This window comes from Hydra vulgaris, chromosome 13 (assembly GCF_038396675.1).
Source record: "Hydra vulgaris chromosome 13, alternate assembly HydraT2T_AEP".
Taxonomy (NCBI): Eukaryota; Metazoa; Cnidaria; class Hydrozoa; order Anthoathecata; family Hydridae; genus Hydra; species Hydra vulgaris.
In genome coordinates this window covers 42,757,501-42,784,755 of record NC_088932.1, presented here as the reverse complement: position 1 = coordinate 42,784,755, position 27,255 = coordinate 42,757,501, and the positions used below count along the sequence as shown (strand labels likewise).

Genomic DNA, 27,255 nt, shown 5'->3' with positions numbered 1-27,255 from the left:
TTTTCTCGGGTCAGCTCAAAGTAGTTTTTGGTCATTTTTTACAAGTGACTAAATCAGAGAGAGTTTTTAGCTCAGGTGGAAATGTCGTCCGATCATCCAGACACAACTTACACCCAGAAAAAGTAGAACAAATCATCTTAATCAGAGAAAAAATTGTCTTGTTGGAAAAGTTTGGCAAAAAAATTCTGAATTAATATTTGAAAAATTTGTTTACATTTGACAAATGTCATTTGTGTCTATTTGTCAAAACCATGTTTACATTTTTTTTTTTTACTTGGATTTTAATAAATTTGTTTTAAAAATTGTTAAATTTCTCGTCTCGTTCTCGGTCTCACGAGAAGTACTAACTTCTCGTCTAGGTTTGAAAAAACCTAGTCTCGCTCATGGTTAGTCAAAATCTATCTAATAAAATATTTGGTATATATTAGTGTATAAATAAAAGCAACGGTAACATTAAAAAAAACAAGAAAAACAATTTATTATAGTTTTCTCAAATAAACAATTTATAATAATTAAACTTTAGTTTCACATAACAAAAATAAAAAATAAACAAAAATACCAAGTTTAATATATCAAACTTACACAAAATAATAATAAGATCAGCCTAAAATAATAATTTAAAAATTACCAAATATTAGTAATATTCCCCACAAAACCAACTACTTATTGGTTTTCGCTCAACACCCGAGCAACCAAAGTGGTTCCATGATAAAAATCTATCGTATTGAAACCAACAATTTTTTTTTTACAAACAATAATCGTTGCTAGATCATCTTCCTGATGGCAAAGAGCGCAACATCGACTTATGATGTTTAAATTTTTGACTTGGTTTTCCGTGCCATCCATGCCGAATCATCAAAAAATTGTTTAAACTGTTGAATATCGACTCTAGGATCAGCAGCTCGCATATCAATGACTGATTTTAATGATGTAGTTGTCAATTTTGAACAAAAATTTATAGCTTTATTAGCATCGTCATCGGACACTAACCATCGCAAACATATAATTTGCCTATCTATCTGACGCAACTTTTCATACCTTTCAGGTGCATTGTAAAAGAGCCGCTGCTTTAAGTTAAATGGTCTACCTGAAGATTTTCTGACAATAGGTTTTAATAAAAGAGTTGGTTGGCTAAATAACTTTGTTGGAATTTCGTCTTTGTTGATTTGGTCAATTTCTTTTTCTTGAATTTCATGCTCATTTGGTTCTTCTTTGCATTGCTCTACTTCTTTCTGATGAATTGAAAAGTCAAGTCACTCTTCTTCTTCATCAAGCCCCATTACCTCATCTTGAATTACTTTTATAAATATATTTACAATTTATTTGGATATTTGGGTTTGTTGACATCTATTGAGTGGTGCGACTGTGATCTTCCAACGTCTTTACCCATTCCAATGCATTAACAAAACTTGAAGGATGAAGATGTGCAGGAATTGAAGCTATTGGTTGTAAATATGACATTACTGTCTGGTATCGCTGACTATGAGCTAGTACTCTTTCCTTAACAGGTGCAAAAGAAACAGATGACACATTTTTTGATGGGATATGACAAGATTTGGTCTTTGGTGTATGCCGTCTAAAAAAAAAATTACAAAAAATTAAAATACAACTACTTAATGGTATTTTTGTATAAAAAAAATATTTAAAACTATATAGAAATCTTATATAGACCAAGGGATAAGCTAGATTTTGAGATTTTTTTTGGCACCATGTAATGTAGAATTTTTTTAAATCATTATTATAGAAACAAAAAACAGGTGGTGAACTCCTTCTTTTTTTAGCTAAGTGATTTTATTGGGCTCCGAAAGGAGCCCAAAAAAATCATAAAATGCCCAAATATGGACATATTTTTAAATTACAGGTATTAATACCAAAATTGTTGTTAGCAACTTGTATCAAAAAATTTGAATTAAGAAACTTACATTTAAACCGCATGTCAAAAATTATAAACTTTGCATATTTAATAAGTGCATTAAGGGTTATTCCAGCTCAATTCAATTTATGCTCGGCACCATACCATCTCAAATTTTGATGATTTTTGGAATACAAGCTTAAATTAAAGAAAGAAGACTTCACTCCAAATTTTAGTGTCTGTCTCAGGTAAAGTTCTAACATATAAACTTGTTTGCATTTCACAAAAAAGATCTTTATTTTATGCAATCTTTATGTTTTATAGCTGAAGGATTTTCTATTTAAGAATCTTAAAATAATAATTATTTTAAAATTATTTCTTACAGAACTAAAAAATAGTATAACAATATGAATGATAAAAAGAGATTATTGGATTATTAAAGAATTATTAAGAAAGATTATTAAAGAATTATTAAGAAATTATTAAAGAATTATTAAGAAATTATTAAAGAATTATTAAGAAAGATTATTAAAGATTATTGGATTATTAAAAAAAAAAGTTTGTCACAAACAAACATATGTAAAATCCAATGATATCACGAAAGTTTTAAGTCTTAATGATTTTGATAAAAACTTTTTTACTCGTTCTGGTATTAAAATTAATGAAAATACAACAGTTTGCCTACGCCATGAATATGTTTACTTAAAACTTTACTCAACAATCCACATAACTTGCTGTGATCGATTTCATTTACACAATGGAAAAAAAAGAAAAGGTATTACTACTTGGCCATAAAACTTTTTTAAAGCTTTATTGTAATTGAACCCGTCATTTCGAAAAGGGCACAAGTCACACTTTTTTCAAATTTCACTTTTTAATGCCATTTTTTTTATTAAAGTGTTTTACATATTTACTTTGAAGGAGACACATTTTCATATACCACAAGTCAACTTTAAATGAAAATGCAAATTAAAGTCTGATCGAAAATGGCACAAGTTCCGGGACTTATGTCTTTTTCAAGTGAAACGAAGCGCAATGAAGTGACGTAATCTCACTTTATTTGTTACAAATATGGAAAATCGTGAGCTTGCTGAAAATGCATATACGTCTAGAAAAAGAGTGTCTGGTATAAGGAATAGTGAAAATTATAAACATGAAAAAATAAAAAAAGCCAAAATTGCAGGAGAAGCTTATAAAAACCACAAAGGAAATGATGTGGCACCAAGACAGACGGGTGCTTCTTGCAGGTTAGTTTTTTGTTCTATAATATATAATATATACTGTATTTGTTCTCAAATTTTTGTTTATTTATTCATGTTTTACCACCAATGATTGGAGGTAAAACATCTTGATATTTAATTATTGTAATATTACCTTAATAATTTTCTTTATTTACAGATGTAGTTCAAAATGTATGGAGCTTGTATCTGAAGATGTTATGAAAAGTACAATTCAGTTAGTTAATAAATTTGATAGTAAAAATGCCCAAGACACATACTTGCAGTCATTGATTGAAAAGAAAGAAATAGAGAGAAGACGGTTTAGATCTGAAGAACCTAAGAAAAAAGAATTTTCCTTTATTTATCACACTAACATTGAAGGTGTGAGAAAAAAAATATGCAAGAAAGCTTTTTGCAGTATGCATGGAATTTCTATGAAACAAGTTAGACGTTTATGCATTTGCTTAAAAAAAAAAGAGCAGCCTATGGCCTATCACAGAGGTAAATCCCAGGGATCATGATGCAAAGCATTACCTGGTGATACATTAACAAAAATACGTGAGCATATCGAATCCTTTCCTGTTAAATATGTGCACTACTATAGTGAAGATGCATCATCTTATTATTTGGATGAAAAACTCAATGTGAAAATTATGCACACATTATACGAACAAAAATATCCAGATCATCCTGTTAAATATAAGTTTTACCTTAAATATTTCCAAGAAAATTTTTTTTATCCTTTGGTAGAAAGCAAGTTGATGTTTGTGGACTCTGTGAAGAGTTAAAAATTAAACTAAAAAACCCACACCTTAATGACAATGCAAAAAAAATCTATCAAGCAAATATTGAGATCCACAAAAGACAAGCAAACAAATTTTACAAAAAAATACAGGAAGTTGAAACTAAGTGCAAAACTAATCCAAATGTGTATGGGATTGCATTTGATTTTATGCAAAATTTGCCACTTCCACATATCCCTGTCCAGGAAATATTTTACCTACGTCAACTATGGCTGTATGAGTTTTGCATATACAATTTTAAAACTGGTAAATCAGTATTTTATTCATATTGCGAAGGAGTTGCTAACAAAGGTCCCAACGAAGTATGTACCTTTGTGCTGGATTATATTAAAAAAAACATTGTCAACGAAGCCAAAGAACTGCACCTATTTTCTGATGGTTGTGCAGGCCAAAATATAAATCATGCCATGATTCGCATACTTTTATCACTGGTAGCTGAACTAGGTAGCAATATAAATGAGATACAATATTACATACCAAAAAGAGGTCACTCATTCTTGCCAAACGATAGAATGTTTGGAACAGGAAAGCGACATATTCGAAAAAATGACCGGATTTACACACCAACAGAGTATGAAAATCTTATAGCTGCGGCAAATGAAAAATTTGAAATTAGAAGGCCTAAAACTGAAGATATTATTGATGTAAAAAAATGGTGGCCAAATTATTATAAAAAAGTTGTGTTATCTGTAGATTCCTATGGAAGAGGAGTAGCCAAGGACAAAAAAGTAACATTTGGTATTTCAAAAGTGTCACATTTCACGTTCTATAAGACCACACCAGGTTTAGTGATAACATGTGAATCCATAGATTCCTTAGTCAGTTATGATTTCCAGCTATTACAAAGGATGGGTACAAGACCGACCTTACCATTAAGTAGTACTCCTGCATATGCTGGAAAATTGCCAATCAATGAAAAAAAAATATCAGATTTGAAAAAAATAGAAAAATATATTCCATATTCAATAGAAGAGTATAAAAAGTTCTATACAGAGCTTTTTACATGGCCAACAACTTCGACAAACAATGAATTCCAGGAAATAAGTGATGATTAACTAACAATAATTGTTTTAATGTAATAATAAATCATTACTATCTTGATAATCTTGGGATTTTTATATATAACAAAGTGTTCATTTTGAAAAAGGCATAAGTCCATAAATTTAAATTAAAGATATATGTATTATATGTTGGTTTTTTATAATAAATAAAACTCTGAAAATTTTTGTATGCTTTTTTTTTATCTACTCATACATTTAGTTTCTTTAGCACCATAGACTTTTTCTCTAAAAAACTTATTTTTGTTGATCCTGAAAAGTTTGAATAAATGGACTTGTGCCCTTTTCGAAATGACGGGTTCAATTATATGAGATTTTTTTTTTTGCAAAACTCCCACTGAAGCAGTAATTATAACGTTTTTAGGAGGATGTTAAGAAAATAATATCCAACTTGCTGAAAAATTCAAAAACATTGGTATTAATTTTATTCCTGGAGAAAAGGTATGTCCCTCATGTGAGATTAAATTGATGTCATTTAAGGATAATGGACCAGGAGAACCGAAGATAAAGATAATGAACTAACTATAAAGGAATTGTTAAAAGAAAACCTTAATTCTTCTTTAACGGTTATGAACATAAGTCCTCTTTAAATGCATGCTGTGAATAAACACTTAAGAGTTGCTCTTGGTAAAAAGAAATTATTACATGTTCAAAAAACAGCAAAGCTAGGTATTGCAAGAACTTTAAATATAGATAAGCCAAGAAGATTCCTTCAATAAATTATCTAAGGAAGTTAAAAATAAAGCAAATGACATACTTATATATGTATATATAAGTATGTCATTTGCTTTATTTTTATATATTTGGAAAATGAAATATACTATGAAAATGGAATATACTATGAAAAAATCAAAAAAAAAATGTTAATTTCAAATCGGAATCAGAAAATTTAACTACTAACACTGGTTCCAATTTCTTGGTCTAACAAAGATGCAGAAAGAGAATTTAGTGTTACTAATTATATGGTGCAGATATCAGGCAAATTGCTGCAGAAAAATGGTATTTTATCGTTCCCTGAAAAATAAAAAGGAAAAGAAATATCTCAAGAGACTGCAGATAAAATTATTGAATTATATTGTAACGATGAAAATAGCAGACAAATGGCTGGTAAAAAAGATTTTGTGAGTATAGCTCGAAGATCTTAAATGCAAAAGCGTTTGATTCTCTCAAATCTAAAAGAACTATATGCTAAGTTTAAAACCAGTCATCCAGATTTAAAGACTTGTTTTTCTAACTTTTGCTCACATCATCCAAAATGGTCCGTTACATTAGGAGCATCTGGTACGCATACAGTATGTGTGTGCACCTACCATCAAAATGTTAAGTTAATGATGAGTGCAGTTGAATTATCAAAGGATTACCATGAACTTATTGATATGCTTGTTTGTAGTACAGCTAACAAGAATTGCATGATACATCATTGCCCTTGGTGTCCAGAAGATTCTAAATTAAGAAATTATCTTGAAAATGAGTTGAGTTCTCAAGAAGATATTGATGGAGACAATGATTGTTGCATAGATTACAAACAATGGAAGACAACAGACGGATCTGAGCTAGTAAGTCTAACAGAAACCACAAGTAGCTTCATTAATACTCTGACAAATAAGTTACAAAAGCTTACTGTTCATTCTTATATTGCAAAAAGTCAAGCTGCTTCTTTAAGAAAATTAAAAAATGAGTTAAGTAGTACTGAGGTCATTGTCCTTTGTGATTTCTCAGAAAACTATGAGTTTGTAGTACAAGACAAAGTACAAAGTTTTCATTGGAACAAAATTCAAGCAAAATTGCATCTAACAGTAGTTTACTATAAAGTAAATAATGTTCTCAAATGTGATTCAATATGTTTTATCTCTGATGATTTACTGCATGATGTAGATATGGTATATCATATAATGAAGTTAACAGTTGAACATATTAAAAGCAATATTTCTCATCAAATAGAAACTGTTCATTACTTTTCAGATGGGTGTGCTGGCCAGTACAAAAACTGCAAACACTTCATAAATATATGCCACCATGAACAAGATTTTTCTATGAAATGTACATGGTCTTTCTTTGCTACAAATCACGGTAAATCACCCTGTGATGGTATTGGTGGGACTGTTAAATGACTAACTTCAATTGCTAGCCTTGATCAAACAACAACAAATCATATACTAACAGCATCTGCAATATTTTATTTTTGTCAAAATGAAATCATAGGAATTAATTTTTATTACATATATAAGGAGTCAAACATGATTATGTGAATTGAAATGGAGCAAAGATATGCAACTGCAAAAATGTTATCAGGCACTCGCAGCTATCACAATTTCATTCCAATAAGTAACACAAAAATTGGATCTAAAGTTGTTTCTGAACAATTGGAGTATTCATTTGCTTTTAATTTTCAAACTGATGGGATTATTAAAAAATGCTTGTTTGATAAAGGCATTGGAGTGTATGTTTGATAAACAATAAGAATCGATGGATCAGACTAGTTGAGGAGATTGATGTTGAAAATAAAGACTTTTAAGTTAGATTCATGCATCCATGTTACCCTTCAAAGTCTTTTTATAGACCTTTTAGAGATGATGTGTGCTGGGTTCCATCAACAAACCTATTGTTAATGATTAATATCCCAACAACTGTCACAGGAAGACAATACAAAATCAGTGAAATTGATCATCAATGCGTTGAAGACAGCTGGGCAAACTTTAAACCAGAGAACTAATTTTTAAAAAACTGTTAAAGATTGATAATTCTTATTGCCTTCTAATTTTATTTTTCTTATTACAGTTCAATTACTTATTTCAATTTGTTTACTTATTTGTTATTGTTCAATTTATTTCTATATTTTTTGGTTTATTATTATAAGACTTTAAATGCAAATAAATCTAATTTAAAAAATAAAACCCTTGCAGTTTTTTTATATTATGGAGTTAGTTACATATAGAACCTTAAGAAAAAATTTCAGAATCATATCATTTAGGCATCTCAAAATAAACATTTTTTTGTACGGGGCATCAAAAAATATACAATAAGTGTTACAACATTTTGAAATTAGATTTTCATAAAGAAGCTTGATTTTTGGGAGGTTTTAGCCATCAGTTTTGAGTTCCTCGTCCTAACAAATAGTTAGATTAACATTTTTACCACTTTTGAACAAGTATTTCAGAAGTTAAAGCTAATTGTGTTGTGCAATTAGCTAAAAAAAAATGGCGCTGAAAAAAACAGTCAAAAAAGAGATTGGGACAGAGTATCGATATCTCTGAAACTGTATGGATTCAGATACTAAAATTTTGTGAAGTTTTCTTTCATTAATTTAACTTGTATTCTAAAAATCATCAAAATCCAAGATGGCATGTGCCAAAAATATTTTTTTTGGTTGATTTGACATGGAATGATCCTTAACATAAATTTTGCCATTTATGATTAACTAATAATAACATTTATGAGGGCATAAAAATTGTTTACCTTTGTTAAATTTAATATTAAACTTTATATTCAACATTTTTTGAAATATGTTATTAAATACAGATCGACATTTCAAGAACTAGTGAATAATTTTTAGAAATACAACAAATTATAGGAGAAAATTTTACTTATAATCAGATAACTCATCATCACTATTCACAGCTACATTATCACACCTTTAAGATCGCAAGCATTTGTGCATGACAAGCTAGTGTTTATGCAAGAACAATCATCTTGTTTGCACTTTCATTTACAGTCGCAGGAAAGCAACTCCATGATCTACAAAGTAAGCATTAATCACACCTCATCCGGAGCAGGATTGCAGCTCATCCAGTTAATATTAATTCTATCAGTATAAACAGCCCATCCATGTCCTTCTGGAGATGGAATTACAGAGTAATTCATAAGAGCTGATCTCCATATTTTGCATTGATAGTTAGCTCTTAAAACGTGTTGATATAAGCTTGCTTTACAAGGTGGAAACCTTTCACAATCAATCTTTCCTCTTTTTGAGCAGTACATTTTGTATTAAAGATAATTTATGTCTTCACATTGAGCAACATACAAGTGGCAAGTAAATGGTTCCAGCTCTGAAATTGTTTTCTCATCATTATTAATATTTTTTCACACATTGCAAAACAGCTCAATGTACTTGTTGGTAATCATAAGCTTCATGGCTTTAATCTTCCCTAGCCCAGAAAATGCACTGACAGTATCACAACCTGTATATGCATACAAACCAAGAAGGCCTTGAAAGAATGTGTTAATATGGATATCTCTATATACCTGGTAAATTCTATCTTCATCTCTAGTCCCTGTATGGAAGAATACACTTACATTTATGTGCTCTAAAAATGATAAACCCATAACAAATATGTCAGTATCAGGCAAGTGAATTACAAACTTTATGAAACCTACTGAGAATCCATAAAACATATAAAGAGAAAGTGTCAGCTTCATCCTGCACTGTTTGCAATTCCTCAACTAATTCTATACCTAATATAGAAAGTTTATAACATCTGCTTTTACTTGTAACATCAAAAGTCACGGTGTTTTCTGTTCTAAAGTAATTATTTCTATCCCATTCGTAAACAAGAAACTCAGTAATTTCTGTCTTATTTCTTCCAACTGAAAGCAACTCATTCCATTGTTTAGCTGGATGATCTTTTTTTAAACTACAGAATTTATGAAATCTGCTTATGCTTGTTTTTTTTTGTTCTGCATCTTTAATTGAATTTTCCATGTATCAAATACAACATCTATGCGGTCAGCATTAAGACTTAGATTCAATATTATCTGCAACAACTTTTGAGCCAATTGACCAAAAATTAGAGCTGCAGTTTTTGCTTGTTGTAAAATAGCCATACCATCAATCAAACTGACGTAATGGAAAAGTTCATCAGACCAAGGTTCTGTGTTATTTTCTACCTCATGAAGGATAGAAACTCTTGATGTTTTTTTAGGTCACCCATGTAATCTGCTAATGACAGTGGAAGGGGTCGTAATGGATAGCTAAACACATTTCTTAAATCCAATTTTTGCCTTTCCATGATTAAATAAATACTTGATAATAAGCTTCGTGAAGCCTTTAGAGCAATAAGTTTTTTGCTTGAGCTAATATGTACCTCTTTCTTTAAAGAAATTTTTTTTTTAAGTTGTAACTTTTTCATGGGATCAAATATTGATTTAGTGGCGCAAAAGGATAACCTATCATCTACAAATGTTTTCAAAGCAGATTTTCCGGGTTTTTTTGCATTTAATAAATCATTGGCAATTTCATCTGAGGCAATAATGGCATTTGATAAACAGAGCAAAGGGTTTTCAGAAAATAGATTTATAAAGGTATCTTGCAATAGTGACACCAATGACTTGACATTTCTAATTCTACTTGATGTTAAATCTTTGTGTTGATGGAGTTTATGACACATATTGATAAATTCATGCAAAGACTTTCTAATCCCTGCTCTAAAGGGTGAATTAAGTATCCACCTATTTATTGCATTACTGTTCATTAAAAATCCTATTATACCTCCAGGAGTTTTAGTATCTTGGTTAATTGTAACCTCAACAACCTTATCAGGTCCAACTTTACCAAATGTATTAAACTCACTAAGCTGAACAACAAATTATCTATTTGTAAATTCTTCATACACCTTAGGAAAATCATTTTCAAGTGCAATCATTTTTGCTAGGTAAGGGGTCAAATACCTGGCATAATTGTAATTATCATAAACAAAAGCATTAATTGCAATATCTCGAATGCACTCAAGTAGCAGTGACTACTCTCCAGCTCTTACAGCATAAAATGTGTTTAGCAGGAGTTCAACCATTTCCAAATAAAATAACCAGTACTTTGTGAGTGGTGCACCCACTTGAAGTAAGTTATTTTTAAATTAAAAAACCTTATATAAAAATGCTTGATTCCATCTTTTTCCTTTAAATTTTCAAATTCTTTTTTGCACACATTCAGTTTAAATTTAGACAGATGCTCAAAGACATTATCAATAACGATTTGATCTTTGGTATGATCAACTTCTTCAAATTTATTTATAAGCAATCTTTATAAAGCTTCATAAAGTAATTTATTGAAACGCACTGAACAATTGTACATATTACCTGATAAAGCCCTTAGGGTCATTGTACATATTACCTGATAAAGACCTTATGTGAAGTAATTACAGAAGGGTCTACAGACCCTTCTGTAATTACTTTACTTTGAATAAGAACATCACATAATCCTGCATCTCTAAACCTTTTGCCAATAATTCTGAGAGAGATTCCAAGCATTATAATGCAACTTTTGTACTTTTCTGGATTTTCCATTTAATTTGAACAGGTTTTGCATATATGGCGTGATCAAAGACACTGATAATCACTTCAATATTTAACTGTTATTTCAACTTTAAACATCGATCAAGTATGGTATATACAGTTGAAATATCAGTAGCAAGTCTATCAGTAGTTTTAAGATAGCAAATAGTAGATTTTGTGATACCTATATCTTTTCTTATTTCAATATTGAATCCTGTCCAACTAGGAACTATCTGGGGTGAAGAAGTCTTTAGTGCTAAAATCCAAAGTAAATTGTTCACTTGTTGACTTTCCAGCAACATATTACTTTTTTCATTTTTTAATAATTTCAAGTTGGTTGGTCCTAATCATTTACCAAAGTTAAAACTAACTGTGGTGTCGTTCAATGGTAAAGTAAATGACTTTCTACATCGTTTGAATTTTGGCTCCAACTTTTTCTCCATGCTTGCACTCTAACACAATTTAAGAGCGTCTTGTGTGCAATCACTTTCTGCTCATTAATCTTTTCAGCAAGATCATTTTTTACAAATGATATAGTACCTTCACATTCTTTTCTAAAGTACTGTTCACGAGTATAATTACGATAACATGACTCATACTTTGCTTCTTTTGGCAATTAAATCATCATTGCATATTGCCTTAAATCTTTGATCATTTCTTTTAATGCTACACTTTCTAATTAGCTCATCAGCTCTCACTTCCATAGAAGATAAAAGTTTTTCTGAATTTGATGATTTTGGTATAAATTTCCTTTTTCCTACAAAATATACATTGCTTAGGTAGTTTATCACATTTCCTTGTGGTTATGTTTTCTTTACATTTATACATAAGCTAGATCTTTTTTGCTAATACCATTTAAATATGTTATGTTTTTAATTTTTGCTTCTCTGATTCTCTTTAGCCCTTTGGTGTTTACAAATAAAGATCTACATGATTTGAGTACCCTGTTGCTTGCTTTAAGTAATACTTTAACATCATCTCGAATCTTGGCAACAATCAATAACTTTTGCCAAGATTCTAGACTAGATAACTGAATAGTTTTTGTTTTTAAATAGAGTGGTGATGTATGCAGCATTCCATTTATTAATATCTGTATAGATATTAATAAACGGAATTTAAAAATAAAAAATCTAGAAAAATGAAGTTCTTCTGTTATTGAAAAACTATATATAAGTATCAATATAAGAATAGTTATTAAAGTATCAATTAAAATTAATAAAAACCCTCCTTGACAGCAATAGCTTTAAATATCAAGTAAATATGAGTAGTGAGTAAAGTTGTTAAACTTGACAAAACTCTACTTTCCCAATATGAAGATAGGTCATGTATTTTCATAAGTATTACCATACTTGGGCATTCAATTTGAACTTAAATTGCAAGGCAATATTTCAAATTTGGTTTTAATATAATACCAATTTCAAATTTCTCATCCCATAAATATGTTATAAGCCAATTTATATGTTAAAAGATTTACTTTTTTAATATGATCATATTTGGAGTTTAACCATTTCATAGCCCCAAAAGACCACTTAGCTAAAAAAAAAACAAGTTTACCGCCTATTTTCAGTTTCTACATAAAATAATGATTTTAAAAAATCTTACATAACTTAATGCCAAAAAAAAAATCAAAAACGCAAATTTTTTGGGCTAATCCCACATTCTAATATATAACTATCCTTTTACTGTTATTTCTACTATGGTTTAAAATTACTTGTGAATAAGTAACAATTTATTTACAAGTTCCAAGTCAAATATAGATTTTTGCAAAAACTGCAGCACACACGATGTGTCAACACAGAAGCCCAAATCCAGTTGAAAACCCATAATTATAAGCATTTTTAAAAACAATATACTCGCTATGGGTGTTTTTTGACAAGAAACCTATTTTCTGAATCCTGTATTGACATAATTATATTGTTATATATGTAAATTGTTATCATCAGCTTATATCATATAAAATATTAAACTAGTAACCTACTTCTTTTACATCATACTCATTTTTTTTTCATTAAAAAATATTGTTCAATAATTAAATTCAAACAAAATAATGATACTTTATCAGAATACTCTTTTAGAGCATCCGAAACATCTATTCTTGTTTTGAGACCCTGATCAAAATCAGAGTGCAATATTTTTGAGTATATAACTCAAACCCTGGGCTTATTCTAGAAGTAGCTGTAGCAGTAACATCTTTTAATGATCGATGATATCTATACAGCAGAATAAATTATTCCATTGAAATATAAACAATGCAAGTAAAAGAAATTTGTCAAAACTATATTAAAAATACATGCCTTTCTAATCTGTTATTTGTGTGGTTGTCAAGGTACATTACTCCATTGTGTTGATACCCAAAAAAACATCTCCCCAATTAATAACCAGTTTTGTTTCAGATAAGCAAAAAAATTGGGAAAAGCATCTTTAACAATGTTTATTGGATCTTCACATTGTGCTTGGTTAACATATACCATTTTTTGAATTTTCTTCAAAAAATTTAAATATGTTAACTTTTTATTGTTGACAAACTTATTTCCAAATAACACATATATATTTATTTCATAATAAATCATATACCTCATAAATTAAATCTTGCTCGCTTTCAGACACTGGTAACTTTTTAAGTTCTATAACAAATGCTTTCACTATATCGACATCAAAGAAATCGACAGAGAAGAATTCTGCTTTTTGGATAAACAGCCTTTATAGCAGAAATTCCAGCATAATCTTTATCAATAACAAACGTTACAAACTTTAGTAGATCACCAGTCCAACACCGAATATCTTCCAGAATCATCTCTAATTGATTCTGATCTTCTCTATCGACAAGACTATGCATTACTGGCTGACCTATTCCATTACAGACCACAATGGCAAGGGTGTACATTGGCATTGCCATATTGTTGACCTAAATATGAATACCATGTAAGGCAATATTTTATAACATAAATTTAAAAATATTGCCATTAAGACAAAATAAAAAGAACAGAGAGAAAAACAAAACAAAGTAATAATAGATACCTTGTATGTACCATCCATCATAACAACTTTCGGAAACTTATGCAAAATGCTCAGTTGTTCAAGAGTGGACCAAGTAATAGCTTCAATGTATCCTTCCATATTAGCATGTATGTTATGTTTCATACCAGTCAAAACATTTCTGATTTCATCAACAACAGAACCTATTATAACATAAAAATTATTAACTTCAATTTACTATTGGGTTCTTTTCAAATTAAAATTAAAATTTATTTACCACGAAACTTCATTTTCTGCTTTATATTATATATATATATATCTTTCTGCTTTACCATTAATTTTTTATCTAACAAGTAGTTGACAACAAGAGTTGGATTTGCACCATGATAAAGAAGAACCTCAGTTCCTTCAGGAATTTTCTTTGTAGGTTTTCTAGATATAGTTTCTATTCTAGAGTATAGTTGAAATTCTTCAGCACCAATCGGATGATTGTGTTCAAGATTAATGTTGCGGACCATGTATCCAGGTAATGCAGGATTGTATGCAATATACAACGCCACCTATATGTTAAACAACTGTATATTAAAATAGGTCATAAATAATCAATAATCACTGGATAGGTGAAAAGTTTCTGTCATTACAACAACAACAAAAAAGTTATTTTGATTGAAATGATATCAAGGTATTCTTATATTTTATTGCATTGAATTAATATTTGTTATTAAAATGTAAAACCATACCTGACAGCCACAAGGAAGGACTGATTGGTGATTTGTTTTTTTAGTCGCGCCATCTCTTTTTCTAGGTTGACCAAAATGTTTACAAACCCACCTAAATAATAAAATCAATTTAAAAAAATTATTATGATCATGATCACCAACAATATAATCACTAACAACATAACCAACAACAACATAATCATCAGCACTTCAAATACCTGTATTTGTCAACCACATAGGAACAACAAAAGAGATAAATAATTTGGCTTTCATATATACAAAATAGGCTAACTGAATCCAAAAAGCCATCCAAATAATGCGATCTAAATAAAGAACATCTTTAAATAACATTTTGTATACACAATTAAATCATAATTGAATAATTTGTAATATAACTAATGCTAGACCTTAAAAGCACATTAGAAAAAAATTAACAAAAATATTCTTGTTAATAATTTATTAGCAGAAAAATGATTGAAATCACTTTATTAGTATATAAATTTTTTATTGTTGACAAAATGTAAATTCAATTTAATCAGTTAGATCAAAATAAACAAATATTACGCAAACAGTGAAAAAATAAATGCAAGCTACATACTTATATATCATAAATTGTATATATTTCCAATGTAAGTGAATTTAGATGACACAATAATTAAACTTTGTGGTTATTGAACATGTCAAATATACTAATTCACTCTGTAAATAATTCTGATTCACTCCAACAAGGTTGAAAGCAACCACTACTAAGTTGGGAGTTATTAAAAAACAAAGAATTAAAGAGCAATGAGGTTGACAGACTACCTAAATTAAAAATCGTAGGTTGTATGAGTTGGGAAAATATAATAATGGGAAAAAATAGAGTTCCAAAAAGATTAAGTGAGGAGGAAAAAACTAGACAAAAAAGTTTTTATAACATGCAGAGACAAATACAGTAAAAGGATGAGGCTTTGGTGAATGATGAGTCAAGCGAAAAGTAGTTTTGTTTAATGGAACTAGAGATGATATCTCCTTTGGGCAACAACTATGGACTTTAATGTTTTAGAAATGTCGTAATAAAATACACAAGCATTATAATAAATGCAATTGGTTAATTCATAAAGTAAAATTTTCAATTTTTTTAAATTACATTTCTGTGAAAAGCTAAAATAATTTTTATCAATAAATTAGTTCAAAGAATTTTGCAGTAAATCAATATACTCAAGGCAATAGACAGAATTTTATATTTTATAAGCATTAAAGAACTAATTTTAAATAATAAAATTCATTCATATTTAACTTAACTTAATGGTTTTCCTAACTGGCATTTAATCGCTAGAATCAATCTAAGTACAAAAGAACAAGAAAAAAAAGAAAAGAAAAAAAGAAAACCTGCATGCGATTATCTCTTCTGTGACAATAGCCTTATCAGCAATTAACTTTTTATTATTACTAGCAATAGTTTTTTAACTATTTATCCTTAAGGGATATTAATTCGTTAGAGCAAACTTGTTGACTGCATCATACAACTTTGAAAATCAGGGAAAGTATCTCCTAACTTTAAATTCGCCGCCATTTTCAAAAAACAAGTATTAACAAATGATATTTAACCATGGAAATTTATTTAATTTCAGTTAAAATACGCGTGTGTCACATGCCTAAAATAAGGTGATATGATTGGTGCACACTGGTTATAGCAATTTTTACCGGTTTGTTACCAGTGCACACAGTGGGCCAGAATTCACTTTTACTGGACAAAATTCATAGCTAATTTAATATTAGTGCTGAATTGACTAAAATTAGGATGAGTAATAATATGATCTCTGCGCTTCTTATAAAGATGTTATTTTTTTAATTAGTTGTTATGGATACTAAATTTTGGAAAATAAAAATCTATTTTTGGTATTTGCAGATATTTTTACCAGTGCTATGTTTACCATATTTTATATAAGTACCAATATGAGGTCGCGCTTTTAAAAAAAGTGAATATATTTTTTATTTAGTTGCTATGGATACCTAATTTTGCTTAGCAACAACTAACTTTTATTAGTTGCATATGATTTATTTATGCTACGTACACGAGTTAGTACGTGCTCTATTATGAGATTCTCGCTCGTGAATAGCAAAACCTATTTAAGTTTAATATGATTAACTAGTTACACATGCTAATACACGTTGCTAGATAAACTTGTTTTCCTATAAAAAAAATTATATTTTAACTTCATTAAATAGTTTTTCTAATTAGCAGATTTAACGAGCGTCTACAGAATTTTTAAAATTTGTATGGTTATATTGTTCCCATGCATTTACAATCACCAAAAATCTTTGACCATGTATGCTTCAAGAAGTACATGCCCAGCAAACAATAACTTACAAGAATTTGAAGCTGACAAAGTTGCAACATTTCTTTTCTTTGTTTTTGGTGATGGTTTTTGAAATGATAATGTAGGTCTGCCGAGTTGTTTATTTTTACTATCCTTCATTAATGTGGTATTAAAATCATTTTCAAGCCAAGCTGGATTCTTTCTAATAAACTTTGCACCGGTTAATTTACTTTGAATCCATTTCTGAGCATAATCAAAATGAGTAAATGAAATTGACTCTTAAACTTTTTGCTTTGAAACTCCAAATCTTGTTTTATAATAAAATCGTATACTTTCGTACACAGTATACAAGTATACTGTCTTCTTTTTCACGTATTGACAGACTGTTGAGTCAAATAAATTAGTGAATTTTGTTTTTTGTGACACTCATTAAACCTTAATAAAAACAGCGTTTCAACATCTAAAATGAGTAACCACAACCAAACCAACCAAAAGAGATTATTAAATCCATTTGGTTTGACAAGCGCTAAATTAATAACAACAAAATTTAAATTAGAATATATATATATATATATATATATATATATATATATATATATATATATATATATATATATATATATATATATATATATATATATATATATATATATATATATATATATATATATATATATATATATATATATATATATATATATTATTGTTCAGTAATACGTTTAGTATGAGTAAGGCCGTATTATATGTTTTCCGCGATTTTTAAAATTTTGTGCAAATAAAAATTTTTGAGCGCAATTACATATTTTTTGTTAGGTAAAAGTGTTCAAACGTAAAAGAAAACCAAAGTGGCACCTAGTGGCAGCCAGATTTATGAAATTGTATAAAAGCAAGATGTAGCAATAAAAAAAATATATTGTCGATTAAAAGCAAAAGTTAGACACTAAAATATAACACATTGAGCATATTTAAAATTGCAATAAATATTTTAATTACTTACCAATTTTAGTCTAACAACATTTAAAACCCAGATTATGTATACAGTTATAATATGATATTTTAAAAAGCGCAAAATTTTATGTAAATGTTATTTATTTCCATGGATTTTTTAAACAACATTTTTTTTCTTTATAATTTTTTTTTCTAATTTACATTCGCATCTACTTCAACCACAGGATTAGTATATTCATTAAAACTTTTAGTGTATATAAACGGTTTTAAATTGTTTTATAGTATCTTTATAATGGTTTGTAACCATTTAAACATCAAAATACTGATTTTGGTTTTTGTACTTTTGTCCAGTCACTGGCCCACTGTGCAGTGTATATGCACTGGCATTAGCACTTTGCGTCTTAAACCATCACGCTAAAATCCACGCCTGACTCAAAAATTAAAAACAAAAATTAACACCTCTTATTATTAGCGGTGGTTCGGAAGCAAATTATAAGAGTTTTTTATTATAAAAACTTTAAACGTTATTTAAAAAAATACTTATGGTTTAAAAAAATGAACTTTTTGACAGTATAGATGGTGTTTTAGTATCCCCTCTAGCGCCCTGAATATATTTAGCTAGAGACTAATGTAAATTTTCCAATAAAATAATATAAATTTGGAGCCCACTCCTATTTTGAGATACCATATTATAAATATTTAGATAAGAATAGACTAAGTTCTAACAATGAAAGAAACTATGATCAAATCTCAGTTTTGATCATAATTTTTCTGGATAAGGATTTTAACTGGGAGAAGACTATTGTGCACATGCTTTGGAAAAATTCATGGCCATATTACATGTGCACATGCTCAGATAGATTCATAACCATGTTATATGTGCGCATGCTTTGATAGATTCTTGGACATATTATTAATACCATATATATATATATATATATATATATATATATATATATATATATATATATATATATATATATATATATATATATATATGTATATATATATATATATATATATATATATATATATATATATATATATATATATATATATATATATATATATATATATATATATATATATATATATATATATATGTATATATATATATATATATATATATATATATATATATATATATATATATATATATATATATATATATATATATATATATATATATATATATATATATATATATTAGGGTGGGTCATACTTTTAAAATTTTGGATATTGGAGCGCGCGCAATTTTTTTTTTTTCATGTATTAGGATATTAGAAGAGACGTGAATAATTTTTTCCTCTTAAAAGTTAATCTAGTGAAGGCGCAGGGCGTTTGAAAGATATAAGTTTTACTAAAAACTCATTAAATTGGCACTTTCTGCCTTTTTTTTATATCTTATGAGAATGTAATCATCAAAAAACAATTAGATATAATATAGACATAAAAGTAAAACATAACCTATGGTGCTACTTTCCCAGGAAAAAAAGTTCTATAGAATTTCTATAAACTTTTGAAACATATGGTCTATAGAAAATCTATAGAATTCTATAAAATTTCTATAGAATGTCTATTAATTTTTATAGAAATTGCAATAAAACTTTATTTTCTATAAAATAAAAAGTAGAAAAAAAAGTTGTATTGGAATTTCTATAGAAATTAACAGAGATTCTATAGAATTTCTATAGACCATATGTTTCAAAAGTTTATAGAAATTCTATAAAACTTTTTTTCCTGGGTTACCTAAGGCCATACAAACACGGTAGACGTAAGAAAAGTTGTCTACCGTTATGGATTTTACAAGAAAAAAAATATTTATAAATGTTAGAAGTGGTAGAGCGCGTAATAATTTAATTATGTAATAGGATATTGGAAAAAACGCGAATAATTTTTTTCTCTTTAAAAGTTTGTCTTTTGTGGGCATTTGAAAAATGTAAGTTTTACGAAAAACTCATCAAATTGACACCTTTTCCCCGTTTTTTTAGTCCTATGGGTATTCAATCATCAAAACAATTAGACATAGTATAGATATTAAAATATAACATAATTTTGGGTGCTACTCTTCATAAGGTCATACAAAAACGTATACGTAAGTGTACCGTGTTTGCTGTAGGATAAAGAAGACGAAAACTTGCTCTATAAATAATAAACAATACAGTTCCTACAATAATTCACAACTAAAGTTCATAACTTCTTAAGGGTTAAAAATTTATTGGTCCTTAAGAAACGCCATAAAAGAGAAAAAATATATTTAACGTTAAATTTATTTACTGTGATCAAAAAGAATATCCTAAAGCAAAAGAAAACAACTAAAAAAATTCGTATTACCTAAATTAATTTAAACAAATCTTTTTTTGATTGGTTCACGGGCAACCATTGAACCCATCTCTTCTATCTTTTCCAAATACTTATTGAGATGCTCTTGTGACTACTTGGACACATCTTTAAATAGCTTGCCCATGAACAGGAAAAAAACGGTAGGGGAAAAGCGCCTATGATGGCATACTTAACTTTGAATCTTTATTATTCAGTATCCTGAAGACCAATAATAAAAGTTTTGATATGGATACATTCCTTGTAACATCTAGAACAATAATTAACCTGGGAGTTTTCATCAGTTTTATTTTTTTTATAAGTTATTCTTATCGTAAAAAAAAGCACAAGTATGCCATCATAGGCAACCACTGCTCCTATGATGGCATAGGGGAGGATGGGGCTAGTTAGGATCGAGGGTAACTTAATGATCTCATTTAACCTTAAAGTCTTCCCTCAGAAAAGCCAGAAGTTAATCGAAACCATCCTAATTTTTCATTTCATGCTACACACCAGCATTGTAAAATTTTGCGCATGCGCATAGGATATATTGCGTTTTACGTATTTTTTGGACCAAAAATAAATTTTGGAGCATCGCTTTCTTTTAACTTTACTTAAAAATAAGTTTTTCTTATAAAAAAAAGGTTTTCCCAACTCGTCAATATTTCAACACCCCCAACTCGTCAGTATGCCATCATGGATAAAAGTCATCATTTTCATTAAAACAAGCTGTGTCTGCTTTGTTCAAAAGATATAATTAAAGTAACTATTCCACTAAATGCACAAAACTTGAATATAAAATGCATGAAAATTTCATTTCTGCACAGTTAATAGTAAAATCACAATCTTAAATATATGAAGGAAATAAAACTACAACAGCACATCCCAAATTCGATTTTTGTTGATTATAAAAACGATATTTGTGCACAAGGGACGTTTTTTCACTAAAACTAATGTAAAGTCAGTATAGTCATGTAGGTCTAATCATTTTTTTTACCAAAACCAATTTTAATGGAAATATGACCGGTATGCCATCATAGGCGCTATGCCATCATAGGCGCCTTTCCCCTACATATATCGGGGTATCATTGTATTTTAAAAGCTCATCCTTTGACAATAAATATGTATGTAAAGGTTCATGTACCTCCAAACTCCAATTAATTAGATCAAATAGTGAATCAGCATTTTCATTATGTATATGATGTTTTCTACTACTTACAATAGTGTTTCCGTATTCAGAATCTCCACTTAATTTTAAAATTGTTTTAACTGCAAATTCTCTTTCTATTTTTTCAACAATGCTCGAAGAACATTTTCGCTATGAGCATTCTATGAAGATAGTAAAACCTAGCACATTAGAATGCCATTAACTTTAGCCCTTTGATGACAAAGAAGTTTTAATTGCTTGAGTATACGGTTAGGCTCTTCAGTTTACTTCCACTTTACTTTGATTTCAAACCAAAGTGGCGCATAAACTCCAACAATGAACTCCACCATAAGTTAAAGATTATATTTTTCTTCAACTAAAAGTAAGATTTCTGAGAACCAAAGTAAATATATTCTATTTGCGAAACTCAACCATCTTGTTCACAAATGTAGCCCAATTTCTTTGCCTTTGAAATTGTCCGAAAAAACTCCTGCGTTAACTGCATGGGTAATTTCATAAAAATACTTTTGATCATCTGAAAGCGATTTTACAATATCAGAGTCAAGATCTATCATTACATTAGAAAATTCAATTTATATTATGCTATCTTTGACTTTGAAGCTAGTAAACTTACCTATAAGTTTTCCAATAGAACTAGAAAATTTATATTTTGATGCAGAATCATAAAATGTTGAAGAGGTTGTTTATTTTCATGTAGAGCACAAATTATCCATATTAGTTTTTTATCCAATTTATGTTCAAGGTAGTAGATAATACCTCCTTTCTAACCAGTGTTTAAATTTGTTGAGTCCGCCAAAAAAAGACTAATGGCAAAAATTTATTTCTTTGAGCTTGTAAGAAAAATAGTTCTTGCAAAGGTATCTTTGCTACTTTTGGACATATTCAAGTCACATGGGCTTTAAAAAGTCAACCATCGCATCCACTTTAATTACAGCATAAGTTGCACTTACATTTTGTCAAGTTTTCAGTTTCAGTTTCTCAATTTTCCAATGTCTTTTGCAATGTTCTATTCAAGAACAAATTAATCGACTGCATATTTTTCTGAGACAAACGGGATTGTAAAATTTGCTGACATCCAAATACTTTTTATTTTAATAAATATTTGTATACACATACAGTGGCGACAACATATAAAGCACACTTTCATGACCAGTTGGTTTTACTTTTTGATGCCAACTTTTTTGTATTTATAGCAATTGCTGTTATTTTTTATTGCATCAACAATGTTCACTTTTTTAAACGGAAATACTCATTTGACATTTATTGCTGTCAAAATTGCTTGTTTTGAGCATTTAAGGTGGTAGACCACTATTAAAAATCGAAAAAATCATTTTTTCAATTTTAAAGTTTTTAAGTAATATAATTATCGTAGATTACGATTTTCATATTAGTTTTATATAAAAATAAAGCTAACCCTATCAAAAATCAGTTTTTAATAATGCGGTTTAGGCATTTTCATAAATTTGTACGAAGCAACGGATTGTTTATTCCGTTGCTATGTAGCTAAAAAGGAAGTTATCCCACAAAATACCATAAAAGTTAGGAAAAAAAAACTTCATTTGTGGTGACTGCTACTCTAAAACTACTTTTTGTTTATTATTAAATGCTTATGGTGCAGTGTATTACATGGTTTTTAACGGATTTCTTCAGTAAATGTCTAATTACTTTACAACAACCATAATTTTCTTCGGTTAATTTTCTGTCTTCTATACTTTGGTTAAATAATAACTAAAATAATGGGAAATAAAGATAAAAGAAATTAAATAAGGTATAGCAAGAAACGTAGACTCTTCAGAGAAAACCAACATAAATCATCAAACGTTGTAGCTGAAGAAAATCTATCTAATTTAGAAGAATTACAATTCAAAAAAAATGAAGATATTGTCATCCTGTTGCAGTAGTAAATCTTCCGTCGATATTGTAAATAATGATTTTGTAAATAAAAATAATCTTTCTGCTAATGATGATCAGTCCAATGACTGCTATATTTTTATGAACACTAACATTTTAGAAGAAATTATTACTACCAAAGGCTGCTGTCCAAAATGTTAATTTTAACCATGATGCTGAACTTAAAAAAGGTTTATTACACTGTATATTTATTTCATGTGCATCTTGCCAATGGGAGCAAAGGTTTTATTCTAGTAAAACTATAAGCAAACTTTTGATGTTAATTTAAGAATAATATTAGCTTTTCGAGAAATAGGTAAAGGATACTCTAGTATTAAAAAATTTTGTGGTTTAATGAATATGCCTGATCCTATGAACAAATCTTCTTTTAACTCACTAAATGAAGAAATTACCAACTCTTACAATTACATTGCCGAAGCGAGCATGAATGATACAGCTAAAGATGTACGAATAATAAGTTTGAAAAAAAATTATGATGATTGTATTGTAATCAACGAGGACATTTTAGGGGACGGAGCTTGGCAAAAGAGAAGATACTCATCACTCAATGGATTAGTTACTATAATTAGTAAAACAAATGGAAAATGTATAGGTTATCGCATACTTTCTAAGAAGTGCAAATTTTGTGAGTATTGGAATGCACACAAAGATTCTTCAAAATATATGATGTTAAAGACAATCATGTCTGCTCAATTAATCACAAAGGATCATCTGGATCAATGGAGGCAAAGGGTATTGGTGAATGTTTTCAGTCCTCTATTGAGGCAAGAAAATTAGGATATGTTCGATACATTGGTGATGGTGATTCTTCGTCGTATCCAGCCATACTTGCAGCTTATCCCTATCCAGGACAGACAGTTGAAAAAGGTGAATGGATCAACACATAATAACAACAAGTCTTTAAATGCTTTAGTTTGGAAACATTGTCCAAAAGATGTTTTTGTTGGAATTGATGTATTAAATTTAGGTTGCTGTTCTGCAATCATTAATTTTAATGATGGACTTAATGGTATCAATAGAGTTTTTGAAAAACTTTTTTTAAAACCAGGGTATTGTTCTTCAAGTTTTTTGGCATCATCTGATTTGAAAAGAGTTAAAAATATGGGAAAAAAAAAATTAAATGAAAAGGAAAAAAGCAGGCGAAAGCAGTTACGAAGTATTCGTAAGGGATTTTTGGATAAAGATAAGGAAGAAGAGAGTTTATGTTATGGTGCAGGAGAATTTTAGTCTATATTTACTTTTTATTTATTTACTGTAAACAAATATTTAATTAAGTTGATAAGAGTTAAAATTGAAACTAAATCGCAAATCAAAAGAAAAACTTTTTTTTTCAAACTGAAATACTACTTTAATAATAGTATTGTTTATTAATATTATCAATTTTTATAAATATATTTTATTTTAATTTTGCGTTAGTTTTACTCCACATCACGTTTATAATAAGATAATATTTGTCAATAGGTTTTTTTTGTGTTTTTATATTTTTATTTGAAGTGTTTAATGTTTTTTTTTGTTTAAATGTGTTTTTCTCAGTTCTTTAAAATTCACGACTTTGCGGTAATTATCTCTTGATTCTCTTGACTGATTTTCATAAAATTTGCAGGAGTTGTTCCTTTAGTTATTATGGATGTCCCTTACCACTTTTATTGCATTATGATAACTCGGTAAAAAGATATTAAAGTCCAAATATGGTCAAAAATGCCCCTTTTTTGTTTTCGAAATGTTCTTTTTATTTAAAAAAAAACTGTTTAATGTTTTTCTTTTGTTTTGGTACAGGATCTTTTTCATTATATTAAAAGCAAGTCTGAAAAATTTCAAGTTGATACCATACATAGTTTTTGAGATATTCACCGCAACGAAATAACCCTATTTTGGGGTTTTCGGGACCAAATTTCTCAAGCCATTTAATAATCAAAAAAAAAAAAATTTGTCATTAAAATGTAAATTTTAATCAACTTATATAAAAATAATTTCTAAAATGTAATTTTTGAAGAATTTTTTTTTATTAGTGCTCTACCACCTTAAGCGATCGTGTTTACCTTTTGGCGGTCATTTTAAACAGCACACGTTTACTTTTTTTTTTTTAAACTTAAATTCTTTTATTATATCAAAATATAATCATTCTATTCAGTATTTAAAGGATACTTTTGTAACTCATATAGCAAAAAAAAAAAAAGTTCATCAGCTATCAACTATGGGACGAGGTAAACATGGAACAGATGTTTTTCGAGGACAAGTACAGGCATTTCGAGATCTAGGATTGAACAATTCTGAAATAACTCGAAGACTGGGTTGTTCTCGTATAAAATTTATCAATGCAATATCAATAGGTTATCAATGCAATATCAATATCAATAAATTATCAATGCAACAACTGAATATATATTCAGTTGTTGAAGTTGTTTGAAAGTTGTTGTTTTTAGGTTGTTGTTTTCTGGTTGTTCAATAAATTCAGCTGTTGAAAGTTTTCATTTTCTGATTGTTGTTTTTTGGCAAATTTTTTTGTTTTGTTTTTTTGGTAAATTTGAACAGAATTGTTTCTGATTTGAATTTAATAAAAGAAAAAGAACTTGATCATAATAAAGTAAAAGAAGAAATAATGGAAATTACATTGAAAAATATAGAGAAATTAATTACAAACAAACTCGAAGAACAAAAAAAGAGTATTTTAAAAGAAACGGAGCGCCTGTTAAAAGATCAAGAAAAAAATTTTACTGTTATTAAAAGTGCAAATTTAAAAAATACTCACCAATCGATTAGATAAAATTGAAAAAGAAGTAGACACTAACATATCGAAAGTCTTGAGCATAGAAAAAGACCTACGCGATTTTAAAGAAAGTCTTAACTTTCAAGAAATAAGCATCACGGAAAAATTAAATCAGATCACGAAGCGTTATGAAATAGAAATTAACAATTTAAATAAAAAGGCATTAGATCTGGAGAACCGGTCTCGAAGGAATAATTTAAGAATAGACGGGATATATGAAAAACCAAATGAAAATTGGGCTGAGTGCGAAAATGTAGTAAAGGAAATGTTCAAAAACCAACTAAAATTAAAAATGATATAGTTATAGAAAGAGCTCATAGAATAGGCCCACCTAAAGAAGATAAAAAACCAAGAACTATTGTCCTAAAGTTGTTAAATTTTCAAGACAAAACAAAAATACTTAATGCTACAAAAAACTTGCGAGGAACAGGGACTTATGTTAATGAGGATTTCGCTAAAGAAACGATCGAAAACCGAAAAAAGTTGTGGGATCAAGTCAAAAAGCTGCGACTCGAAGGTAAGTTTGCAGTTATAAAAAATGATAAAATTTTTTCTAGAGAATTTCGGTAGTAAATGTGTTCGTTCTTAAAAAGAACTCCTTTTTAATTTATTTGTTATAACTAATCATGGCTTTAAAAAGTGACTTTGAAACTCTTGCTTTTAATTTTTTTTGAAACGAAATTTTATTCATTACACGAAAACTCCGACCCAGATATTAATTATTTTTATGATACAAAAATCGAATGTTCTTACTATTATCGAAGCAAATTAAAAGGAATTCTATTTAAGAATGTTAACAAGGAAAGCAACGTTCAAATTAGAATTCTACACGTAAATATCAGAAGCATTAATTGTAATTTTGAAAAGTTCCAAAATTTACTTGAGGAAACTAAATATTTTTTTAATATTATTTGCTTAACTGAAACTTGGGCTACCTCTAACGA

The 27,255-nt window shown here is 28.6% G+C and overlaps 1 protein-coding gene across 1 annotated transcript; it reads right to left on the bottom strand.

The window, feature by feature from the left end:
• Nucleotides 1–471: 471 nt before the first annotated feature.
• Nucleotides 472–22,187, bottom strand: LOC136089903 (uncharacterized). Its single transcript, XM_065816002.1, has 10 exons — nt 22,101–22,187; nt 21,610–21,783; nt 17,191–17,441; nt 17,047–17,070; nt 15,114–15,233; nt 14,917–15,007; nt 14,454–14,736; nt 14,219–14,379; nt 13,775–14,105; nt 472–1,576 (listed from the first exon to the last, which is right to left on the bottom strand). The coding sequence occupies exons 1-9, from the start codon at nt 22,185–22,187 to the stop codon at nt 13,854–13,856; spliced, it is 1,443 nt and encodes a 480-aa protein (XP_065672074.1). The 3' UTR covers nt 472–1,576; nt 13,775–13,853.
• Nucleotides 22,188–27,255: the final 5,068 nt, after the last annotated feature.